The sequence below is a fragment of the Castanea sativa genome, chromosome 1 (assembly GCF_040712315.1).
Source record: "Castanea sativa cultivar Marrone di Chiusa Pesio chromosome 1, ASM4071231v1".
Lineage (NCBI taxonomy): Eukaryota > Viridiplantae > Streptophyta > Magnoliopsida > Fagales > Fagaceae > Castanea > Castanea sativa.
The window spans coordinates 57,623,287-57,635,695 of record NC_134013.1 but is presented as its reverse complement, the minus strand read 5'-3'; the positions used below and the strand labels follow the sequence as shown (position 1 = coordinate 57,635,695).

At 32.8% G+C, this 12,409-nt stretch overlaps 2 protein-coding genes across 2 annotated transcripts in view; one reads left to right on the top strand and one right to left on the bottom strand.

The window, feature by feature from the left end:
- Positions 1-5,146: 5,146 nt before the first annotated feature.
- LOC142608917 (trans-cinnamate:CoA ligase, peroxisomal-like) lies at positions 5,147-7,302 on the top strand. Its single transcript, XM_075780574.1, has 2 exons — positions 5,147-5,443; positions 5,583-7,302. The coding sequence occupies exons 1-2, from the start codon at positions 5,246-5,248 to the stop codon at positions 7,143-7,145; spliced, it is 1,761 nt and encodes a 586-aa protein (XP_075636689.1). The 5' UTR covers positions 5,147-5,245; the 3' UTR covers positions 7,146-7,302.
- A 3,064-nt stretch (positions 7,303-10,366) lies between these two features.
- Positions 10,367-12,409, bottom strand: part of LOC142610699 (ras-related protein Rab5) — a 42,399-nt gene continuing 40,356 nt past the window's right edge. Inside the window, exon 7 of the mRNA XM_075782644.1 lies at positions 10,367-10,422. Coding sequence (XP_075638759.1) covers positions 10,382-10,422 — 41 coding nt within the window. The 3' untranslated portion in view covers positions 10,367-10,381. The remainder of the gene's footprint in view (positions 10,423-12,409) is intronic.

Below are 12,409 nucleotides of genomic sequence, written 5' to 3'. Positions count from 1 at the left end.
TAACAAAAACAGATGGAATTTGCCTCATCCTTACAAATGGCGGCTCCAGAAATTTTGTTTAAGGTGTTCCTTAAGAATCATAAAATACACAATTTTATTTCTTTTTAACCTTTAGGTAATTAGGTTTGATTCAATGTTATTAATTTCATTCCGTTCCGACTAGAAAATACCGTGCCGGTAAACAAACCGAAACAATAACCCACCATATTTCACTTTAGAAAAAATTTCGGGTCATTCCGATCTATTTTAGGTGTTTCGGGGTGTTTCAGTAAATACCGACTGAAATTCAAGATTCGGCTGGCATGAAGTTTGTGCTTAAAAAAAATAAAATTTGTTCTTAATACCAAAACAAATTTACATTCTGTAAACCAAAAAACCTCAAAAGGAAAAAAAAAATGAAAAGAAAAGAAAAGAAATGAACAAAGGTACCTGTACAGCTAAAAGAAAGATCGTATTGAGAAATTTGAGATTTAAAACTTGAGAAGAGGCACACTGATACTGGTAAAAGACATAGAAGTTACGAACAAGGAGGAAGGCAAAACGTAGATGTAAAAGTGTAGATGAAGATGTGATCAAATTTAAAAGTATAGTGTGTAAAAATCGAAGAGATTTAAAAATAGATGTAAATTTGTTTTGTTTTGTTTTTTTTTTTCATTTTTCATTAATCATATACATATATATATATATATATACATATATATATATATATATATATATATATATATATATATCAACATCAATTAATTTGAAATAGTAACATCATAAGGTTTACATCAGTTTTTAACAAAAACAGATGAAATTAGCCTCATCCTTACTAGTGGCGGCTCCACGAATTTTGTTTTAGGTGTTCCTTAAGAATCATAAAATACACAATTTTATTTCTTTTTAACCTTTAGGTAATTAGGTTTGATTCAATGTTATTAATTTCATTCCGTTCCGACTGGAAAATACCGTGCCGGTAAACAAACCGAAACAGTAACCCACCATATTTCACTGTAGAAAAAATTTCGGATCATTCCGATCTATTTTAGGTGTTTCGAGGTGTTTCAGTAAATACTGGCTGAAATTCAAAATCCGGCTGGCATGAAGTTTGTGCTTAAAAAAAATAAAATTTGTTCTTAATTCCAAAACAAATTTACATTCTGTAAACCAAAAAATCTCAAAAGGAAAAAAAAATGAAATGAAAAGAAATGAACAAAGGTACCTATACAGCTAAAAGAAAAATCGTATTGAGAAATTTGAGATTTAAAACTTAAGAAGAGTCACACTAGTACTGGTAGAAGACATAGAAGTTACGAACAAGGAGGAAGGCAAAACGTAGATGTAAAACTGTAGATAAAGATGTGATCAAATTTAAAAGTATGAAGTGTAAAAATCGAAGAGATTTAAAAGTAGATGTAAATTTGTTTTTTATTTTTTTTCATTTTTCATTAATCATATATATATATATATATATTAACATCAATTAATTTGAAATAGTAACATCATAAGGTTTACATCAGTTTTTAACAAAAACAGATGGAATTTGTCTCATCCTTACTAGTGGCGGCTCCACGAATTTTGTTTAGGGTGTTCCTTAAGAATCATAAAATACACAATTTTATTTCTTTTTAAGCTTTAGGTAATTAGGTTTGATTCAATGTTATTAATTTCATTTCGTTCCGACTGGAAAATACCATGCCAGTAAACAAACCGAAACAGTAACCCACCATATTTCACTTTAGAAAAAATTTCGAGTCATTTCGATCTATTTTAGGTGTTTCAGGGTGTTTCAGTAAATACCGGCTGAAATTCAAGATTAGGCTGGCATGAAGTTTGTGCTTAAAAAAAATAAAATTTTGTTCTTAATACCAAAACAAATTTACATTCTGTAAACCAAAAAATCTCAAAAGGAAAAAAAAAATGAACAGAAAAGAAATGAACAAAGGTACCTGTACAGCTAAAAGAAAAATCGTATTGAGAAATTTGAGATTTAAAACTTGAGAAGAGGCACACTGGTACTGGTAGAAGACATAGAAGTTACGAACAAGGAGGAATGCAAAACGTAGACGTAAAAGTGTAGATGTAAAAGTGTAGATGAAGATGTGATCAAATTTAAAAGTATGAAGTGTAAAAATCGAAGAGACAGAAGACGTGTGTGGTTAAGAATAATTAAAAATGAGAAGTAAGTAATATATGTTTGGTGAGAAAAAATAATACTGTAATAAAAAAAATAAAATGTTGAAAATTGTGTTGTATTGGGCAGTGTGTTTAGTCGAAGGAATCAAGCAATTGTCCAGCGTGCAGTAGTTTTATTATATATATATATATATTTATAGATTTTAGTTCAATTTTTTTTTAGTTTTTCATTTTTGCTTGAAAGACCCCAATATATTGTTAAATTGCTCAAATTATAGATCAAAATTTAATTTTATTGACATAAAAAAATTCAAGGTAGTCTTAATTTTTTTTTAAAAAGTACATAAATATAAAATTTTAAATTATTATATATATATATATATATATTTTTTTTTTCCAGGAACCACCCTGCCCTTCCTGCAACATTTATTTGGTTCCAAGACTTGATTCATGGTTCAAAACCTTTTGAAGAAAGGAAGGGAGAGAACAAAATTAATGGTCAGGAAATTTCCTACCAAATCCTATGTTAGATTTTAAGAATGAAGTAGAAAATAGGATGGAACATTTATATAATCTTGGAAAATTTCAAGTGGGTAGTTTATACATATTTTAAGTATGGGTTAAGAGTCCCACAAATTTAGTGTTCAAAATACATTAAAATTTTCCTCGTGTGTGTGTGGGGGGGGGGGGGGGGGGATGATTTTTCGTCGAGAAACAGAGTAGGAATGGCAAACATTTAAGTATAGGTTAAGAATCTCACAAATTTGGTTCTCGAAATGCAATGAATTTCTCCTTCTTTTGTGTGTGTGTGTGTGTATGTGGTGATGATAGCATGATTTTTCGTCGAGATACCGAGTAGGAATGCCAAACCATTCAATACAACAAATTTTGGTTTTCATGGTGTTATGGTATTTGTTTAGATTATAACATGTTGGGTTGTGAGTATGTTCTGCTCTTTTTGTTTAGTCTCCTACATAAAGATATACAACACATACATGACTTAAACATTTCCTTCACATGAATAAAGAACATGCTCATCTAAAAAAATTAAATTGAATCTCAGACCCCTTCTTTAGCTAATGGAAGAATAGTTTGGATTAGCGTTTTCATTATATACGGCTTTCCGCAGAATCCTATATGTATCTATGAGATTTTAAAATTTTTTTTTATTTACTAAAAGTGGGTTAAAATACAATTGTATCTAATATAGTAAGCTTTTAAAAAGTTGAACTAATACCCAAAAAAGCTAAATCAAATGCACAAGTTTCTTTCTTTTTGGCTCTGTTTAAATTTTACATTAATGTTAGAAACAAAACTTTTTCACAACTTATCAAGTTATAATTTAAGTAACATCACCTTTTTATGAAGTCAACTATTTGATACTGTTTTTATCATGGAACAATCGTAATAGTGTACTAACTATTGTATTTAAACGGTTGAGGAAAATTTCTTCCCTTAAATTTTAACCTTCAGTTTTAATTTCTTTGGTTTGTTGATGTATACTGATATTTTTATGTTGGACAAGTAACAATAAAGATTTGTGCAACTGAAAAAGAAACGTCGAACAGCATATCGGATAATAATGATGATAATTAAAAAAACAAAACAAAAAACACTGTACGTTATGTGTTTGTGCCTCACTTTCCGGGCTGTACCTTATGCAAGAAAATATATCCCACTATTAATTTATTATGCTCTAAATAGGAATCACTGTTCACTAGCTTGCGAAAACAACAATCCTCTGTCCATAACATTTTTTACAATTTTATTTTCTTCTTCTAATAATGAGTTGAATTGGTAGATTATTATCAATCTAATATCATTCTTATATAAAATTCAATCGCTTCACTCATATTATATAACAACCATACTCTGCCTAACTGTTTTTCTTTTTATTAAAAAAATTGTTAAATTTATGGTGTCACTAGTCGTTGCAAAAATATTGCGAGGTGTGACTCAGTGCAGGGTCTTTCAATTGATATCAACCACAAATATAAAAGCGAATATGAAGTATCCATTTTCAAGAGTATGTGAGCAGCGAGCACAAATACAAAAAAGGGAGCAACAGTAAAATGGAACAAAATGCTAAGCCAAACATTCCATTAGGGGAGCTGGCCTTGACTCTTTTGTGTGGTATTCATTCTCGTTCAGCTCTTGGAATCAAATCTGGCAGTGGTTGGAAGTGAAACAGCTCGCAAAATCCAACCACTTCACCCCCCAACCGTTTCTTGTGCCTCTATTAAAACAGAAAGGTTTCATGTTCCTTCATTGATTGATTATCCCTCTCTAACTATTGCTGCAACTTACTCACATGACAAATTATAAAGGGAAATGTTAACCAGCACCGCACGGTGCTGGTTAACTTTTCCTTTTCTGTATTTCAATTAAAAAAAAGAAAAAAAAGTTGTCAAAAAAATTACTAAAAGAGATAAAAATAAACGGTGCTAGTTAAAGTTTCATTTTTTGTATTTCAATTAAAAAGAGAAAAAAAAGTTGTCAAAAAAATTGCTAAAAGAGATAAAAATAAATTGTCAAAAACTGAAAAATTATCAAAAAGTTAAAAAAGTAACACAAAAAATTACCCAAAATATGTTATTAAAGGGCACCTTACGGTGCCCGTCAGCACAACCCAATTATAAATACCAGAGTTGTGAATGCATCAATTTTTCTTAAACAAGTTGCGACAAAAATTGTATAAATTATTGTGACGCTAGCATTTTTCCATTAAATTGTAATGGTAATTTGAAGTGGGAGAAGTCTCGCATCGTAACCCAACAAAACGTGAACGGGGCAATAATTTTAAAGGGACCCAAAAGAAGGTCAACAATATCTTCATTATAAGAAAGGGTCCAACAGTCTTTTTTTATGTTCAAACTCAACTAATCTTACACCTTATAACTCACAAGGTAATTTCCTTATTAATTTCCATACAAGCTCCAAGTATCTTTCCACTGATCCTCCATTTGGCACTATCTTAGGCCTAACACACTACTCTTCACACTATATAACTTGAGGCCTTTCTGTGTTATTTACGTCCCTCATAACAACCCTCCACTCCTACTTCAGTCTCTCTCTCTCTCTAAATCTCTTCCTAGAGTTTCCTTGAAGGGTCTCTCAATAGAATTCAATGGACAAGTTAGAGAAATGCGGTGCCAACTATGCCCCTCTTTCCCCTGTAACTTTCTTAAATAGAGCCTCTAAGGTTTATGCCAATCGTACCTCTGTTATATACGAGGGTACCCGCTTCACATGGAGGGAGACATACCAACGTTGCTGTGCTCTTGCTTCTTCTCTTCTTACTCTTAACATTGACAAGAATGATGTTGTATGTTATGCTATTTCTTTCCCACTTATGATTCAAATATATATATATTTTTTTAAAATTTTAAATTCTAGAAAAGTTATGTTATATATATGATGAAAGAAACTAACTTTTAACTTGTCTGCCTATTTTCTTTCAACAGGTATCTGTGTTGGCTCCTAACATTCCAGCCCTGTATGAGATGCATTTTGCAGTGCCTATGGCCGGTGCTGTGCTTAACACTATTAATACCCGGCTCGATTCCAAAAACATAGCTGCTATTCTCCGGCACTCTGAAGCGAAGGTCTTCTTTGTGGATTGCCAATTTGTGTCGGTAGCAAGAGAAGCTCTCCTCTTACTCGTGGCGGAGTCGTCCAATATCCCTTTGGTGATTGTCATCGATGATGTTGACACACCAACGGGTGTTCGGCTAGGCGAATTGGAGTACGAGGAACTTGTCAAAAAGGACAATCTTAGCAACAATTATCTTCCTAGTGAGCAGGAGCTAGATGAGTGGGATCCAATTGCTTTGAATTACACATCAGGAACAACATCTGAGCCTAAAGGTGTTGTGTACAGCCATAGGGGTGCTTATCTTAGCACTCTAAGCCTAGTCCTTGGATGGGAGATGGGAAGTGAGCCTGTGTATTTGTGGACACTTCCTATGTTCCATTGCAATGGGTGGACTTTCACGTGGGGCATAGCAGCACGCGGAGGAACCAACGTGTGTTTGCGCAACCCCACAGCACATGACATCTACAGCAACATTTCTATTCACAAAGTCACACACATGTGTTGTGCACCCATCGTTTTCAACATCATTTTACAAGCTGGACCCAATGAGCGCAGAGATATCACCACTCCGGTTCAAATACTCACCGGTGGAGCACCTCCACCTGCTGCACTGCTCGAAAAAATCGAACCACTTGGGTTCCATGTCACACACGCTTATGGCCTCACCGAGGCAACAGGACCTGCCCTGGTGTGTGAATGGCAAACCAAGTGGAATCAACTGCCAAAAGATAAACAGGCAAAGCTTAAGGCACGTCAAGGTATCAGCATACTAACTCTAGCAGATGTTGATGTGAAGGATTTGAAAACGATGGCAAGTGTGCCATATGATGGAAAAACCATGGGGGAGATAGTCCTGCGTGGGAGTAGCATCATGAAGGGGTATTTCAAGGACCAAAAGGCTACATCCAAAGCCTTCAAGGATGGTTGGTTCTTAACAGGTGATGTTGGTGTTGTACATCCAGACGGGTACTTAGAAATCAAGGACAGGTCTAAAGATGTCATCATTTCTGGAGGTGAAAATATCAGCAGTGTAGAATTGGAGTCAGTGCTGTATAAACACCCAAGAGTTCTTGAAGCAGCAGTGGTAGCAATGCCACACCCTCGTTGGGGAGAGAGTCCCTGTGCTTTTATCTCAATCAGAAAGAACTCCAGTGGCAAAACACAGGATGTGACTGAGGCAGAGATCATATCCTATTGCAGGAAAAATCTTCCCCGTTTCATGATTCCAAAGAAGGTGGAATTCTTGCCGGAGCTACCAAAGAATGCAACAGGAAAGATTTTGAAGAATGAACTGAGGGCTAAAGCAAATGACTTTGTGATTGTCGCCGAGAATCTTTCAAACCACAAGTCCACCCAAGTCAATACAGCCCAACTTGCTCCTCAACCTCAATATAATAATGGTGAGCAGATTATGGCCATGTCCCGACTCTGAAAGCTTTATTAAGCTCGGAATAAAATATGTACAGTACTGCGTTTTGTTATCTGATATTTTTAAATATGTTATCAGTTAATTATATAGTATCTATTAAGTTATATTAGGTGGAGTTTGTCGAATAGCTAATACAAGTAATAAATATGTTTTTTTTTTTTGGGTTGCCTAACTGGCCATTTTGTCAACTTACTTAGTTGCAGTTTTTGCCTGCAAGTTGCTATACCAAACGCATAAATTAGCAAAGGTGTACTTAATAAAAAATAAAAAAAAAAACTAATACAAAAGGTACTAGGTGGTGCACATAATTGGTCGGGATTTGAAGAACAAACATAAACAATTAACTTGGTTAATTGTAGTTTTATTTGCTTGCAAGTTACAGCACCAAAGACATATATTAGAGGTATACTTTACAATTTATCCAAAATAAAAAATAAAATACAAGGTATTAGGAGGTGCATGCACACAAGGAATTTGTTAGGATTTTTTGAAGAACTAATAGAAACAAAGTGTCCCCACCCCCCACCCACCCACCCCCATTCCAACATGTTCAAGACAAACCCGAATCTGCAACAAAGATGTGTTATGTGCAACAAAAGACATGCTTCGCGTGCATCCAAGCTTTGTTAAGAACTCAACTGTTTGATTTCCTCAACGTTAGGAAAGAGAGAACTCTAAATGAGAACCACCATGCGAGGTGTGGCTGGTTGGTAAGAATTCTTGTATCACTTCACATAATATTTGGTAGAAATTGAGTGGTTCGATCTAGTGGTAGCTCCATGATTATTTTTTAGAGAGGTTAATAAGAAACATAAACTATAGAAAATATAAAACAAAAGAGAACTTGAACATATCGATATCATAAAAAAAAAAAAAGAAGTAAAATATATAAAATTTTACAATTGCTTTATATGATTTTTCATTTTTTGAAATTGCTACATGATTTCCTCATTATCAACCTTATGAGCTAGATCTATTTTAATGTATACAACCAAACAATCATTCATCCATTAATATCCAATTGATTTATTTATTTCAAATTTATTAAGATCTAAATGGGTTTTTTCTAAGGTTTAAGATTAATAAATTTCTATTTTTGTTGTTGGGCTTATTAACTTTTTTCTTTCATATTTTAGATCAAATTGGTTTGTTATTGGGCCTTTGTTTTATGCTTAAAAATGCCAAGATATTGTTAAGAAGATCATATTCAAGCTTATTTAAGCCGAGCTTAAAAAAATATCTAGGATCAGAGTGTTCATATTTTTATTTTAGGGGTCAAAAGTCAAAACAAACAAAAAAAATATTAAAAAAAAACTATTATATATATATATATATATATATTTTTTTTTGGGGCTAGTTCAGGGGGTTCATTTGAACCCCTGGGCTCCAAGTGGAGCCGCCCATGGTTCGATCAGCAAGGCTTCAACGTGTGTGTTGTGCCTACAATGATAGCCTCATTAAAACCATAATGGTACGCGTGATATTACTCTTATCGCCACGTGGCGTAGAGTCGATGAATCCACACTAGAAACCCTCTTTTTTATTCAAAAAAAGAAAAAGAAAAAAAGAACTCTAAATCATAATTAAGCTCATGGAGAGGGGATCTGCAGTATCTAATGATACTAACAGAAAAAGGTTGCAGTGATAGTATGTTTAGAAAATGTAAAACCAGTTTGTCATCCATCAAGTTCTACGGGTGTGATCAATTCGAGTGTTTTAACAAGTAAAAAACCATCCCTAACGGCTCAATGTTTTGTTAAAACACTTATTCTTCTCATAATAAATCTCCAAAAGCCAGGTAACCACCATAGCCGGCTCAATATATTTGGGAGACTAAGACAATAAGTTTAAGTAGGATATTTTATATATTTAAATATCAATTAAAAAAATTTATTTAATATAAATGAAACTAAGGCTAATTTGGTAAATTAATACTAACCAAACACAATTTAATTTCATATAAATAATCAAATATGATGGTTCAAACAAAAATAACAAAAAAGAAATGAAAATTTTGCTATTCTTTTAGAAATGAGGTTTACCTTATCTTGGATAAAGCAATGAATCGTTATAAATTTTGATTTTGGTATTAGAAAAGAAACATATATTGTTTGGTGTGTAGCTATGTGGTAGATTAGCTGGCTAATGTTGACAATTTATCATGTAAGATATTGGTTTAAAAAAATTAAAACCTCAAAACATTTTTCCCATAAATAGTTTATGGTTTTCAATTAGGTTAAGTTTCTTTTATTTGATAATGGGTTAAGTTTCTATTGATCTAATATTATGGAGACATTTTTGGAGGTGAGAAGAATGCTGCTTAATTTTTTAGGGGTAAATTACAAAGTTAGTCTCTATCCTTTGTACCATATCTTAATTTGGTCTATAATATTTCAATTGTATTAATTTAATCCTTAACCTTTTAGTGTAATGTCAATTTGATTCATACTATTAAGTGCTGGATGGAAATTGCTGATGTGTCAACAGACTAGTTAAACTATTATTTTCATGCCATGTATGCGGACACCTGGAATGCCACATCATTTTGATTTGACTGAAAAAACTATTACATTTTTTTTTTAAAATGTGAGGGGTTGATTCAGTTCTTGCACGTGATTTTTTGTTTGGGATCATAATCCAGATTTCCGAATAAATCATGGTTTTAATTTCATGGGTTTTGCTTATTTTGGTGTGTTAATTTATACAAAATTATTTTTGTGGGTTTTCTAATGATGTATTTTTGCTATTTTAACAAAATTAAACTAAAGTTTGATTTTGTATTGACAGGTTGTTTTGGGAGATTTGGTGCTTATTCAAGGTCCTAGGATGAAGAAAGTTGGTAGGAGTAGAATAAATATAAAAGACTGATTCAGCAAAAAATAAAAATAAAAAACTGGATCTTTGAGAGCCTTGTTACTTTCCACTGCAAATGCATTTTCTGTTTTCTTTCTGTCAGTTCCATTTATTGAAAAAGCAAAACTAAAAACAAGCACATGAACAAATGTTCCCCAGAACAAATACCAACATCCAAAATAAGCAAAACCCATGAAATTAAAGCCCCTGACCCATTTCAGTTCAGTTGAGACATAGAGTGGGATAGCAAGAGAGAGAGATCGTGAGACAGAGAGTGAAAACTGATCGGAAAGGAGCTGGACCTCGCCGCTGGACCTTGCCACTACTCCTTGCCTCTGAAACCTCATAGCCTCACCCTTTCTTTCTCAACCAAGTGCTGGCTGCTCTCAAAATCTTAGGAGCAGATTTAGGGATTCCAGTTGTCCGCCTACCGTTAGATACATTAGCAATTTCCAGCGAACACTTAACAACAGGGACCAAATTGACATTGCACTGAAAGGTTAAGAATCAAATTGACACAATTGAAAGGTAATGAGCCAAATTGAGATATGGTGCAAAGGATAGGGACTAACTTTATAATTTACCAATTTTCTTTTTTTTTTAACCACTTATTATAATACAATTTTTTTAACAGAAAATACAATTTGGAAATGCTAAAGGTAGTATAAATTTTATTACTTAAAACAAATGAAATGATGTGACAATGAATGTGATCAGTAGGCTTTAACAACCAAATAAATGAATTTTCAATTTTATTTATTTAATTTATTTGTGACATTAATTTTTAAACTTTATGTAGTAAAATGTGTAATATATCATAGCATCGCTATACAATTTTGGGCATTTTTTATAAAGGAATAGGCTTTTTATAAAGGGCAAAAATTGGGTCCAATGCTCCAATATACTAGGCCGGTTGAGTCGATGACATGTGTCCACTTTTTAACCATGTATCGTCATCGCAACAAGTCCATTTATAAAGGGGTAGAAGTAGAACTATTTAAAAGGGGGCCCATGTAGGGCTGTAAACGAGCAAAACTTTTTTGAGTAATACATGTTCAAGCATGGCTTGTCAGGAAAAATCAAAAGCTCAAGCTTAGCTTGAGCTCGTGACAAGCCTAAAAATAATGTTTAAGTTTGAGCTCGTAGGAAAGCCAAAAAGTTTGAGCTTGGCTTGGCTTGATTAATTAGTTAAGCCAAGCTTAAGCTAAATATCAAGCTCAAACTTGAGCTCAGGTCAAGCTTTTAAGCTCAAAATCTAAGAAAATTACATTATCAAATGCTTAAATATATAAAATTAAGAAAAAAAGAAAAGAAAATAGAATAATCATTTTATCATGCGTCTAATCCTACTTACGATTAGCCATTATTCAAATTAAAAATTTACATAATTAAATTCATTTATTCATCATTCTTCAACAATTTTCAAAATACAATTTTTACATTCGCGTTAGATAGTGAAGAATTAGAAAAATACTTGATTGTAACTATTATGAGTGGGAAAATAATAACATGTTTTATGACTTTACATTAAATGATTGATGTGGAAGGATCATATATGGAACACTTAATTAATTAATTTATTTTTAAATGTAAGTAAAGTATAAAGTGGTTCTTGGTGAGTCTAGAGAGAAGGAAAAAATTAAAGTAATGGGTAGTGGTCCCATGTTGGTCATGTCATTATTAAGATATATGTAATGAGTATATTTAGCTACTATATATAAACTTATAAATGATTCTATACTTGCATTGTTTTGTATCAAGCCTTATAACTCACGAACTTGTTCGTGAACAAATCTTTTTTGCTTGGGCTTGGCTTGTTTATTAAATGGCTTAAAACTATGACTCAAGCTTGACTTATTTATAAACAAACAAACATGAAATAGTTTTTTAATCGAGTCGAGCCCGAGTTTTTCAAGATCTACATGATTCATTTATAGCCCTAGTCCCATGCCTAGGTCTTGAGCCACCACTAGTAACCATAGCCCATTATGGTGCCTAACTAAGCCAACCCCCACAACCAACTCACTCTCCTAGAAAAAAGTTGTCAATGTTAGTTTGGTCAAATGCTCTAATGCACTGAATCTATTGAGTTAATATTATGTGTCCACTTTGACTATTTGTTGTCATCACAAGAGATCCAATGCACTTGATGCACTCGATCAAGTATTTTTATGAAAGGGATAAAACCATTTAAAAATGGATATTAGGCATGGGCTTAAGCATTAGCGGTTCTATGTTTAGTTCAGGGTGGTCATGGGACCACCTTGACATGAATTTTTTTTTTTATATATGTAAATTTTAAAATTTATGATTTTTTAATCCTTAAAAATTTGTGACTACTTTAAATTTTTTTAGGCCCAACATAGTTAAATTTTGGACAAAATTTGGTAACAAACTTGGTTGTAAACTATGGC

What these genes read in the sequence shown, in the direction of transcription:
- LOC142608917 (XM_075780574.1), top strand. Translation starts at nt 5,246, where the DNA reads ATGGACAAGTTAGAGAAATGCGGTGCCAACTATGCCCCTCTTTCCCCT. An exon ending in ACATTGACAAGAATGATGTT is followed by an intron (nt 5,444 to 5,582) that starts GTATGTTATGCT and finishes TTCTTTCAACAG; the next exon opens with GTATCTGTGTTGGCTCCTAA.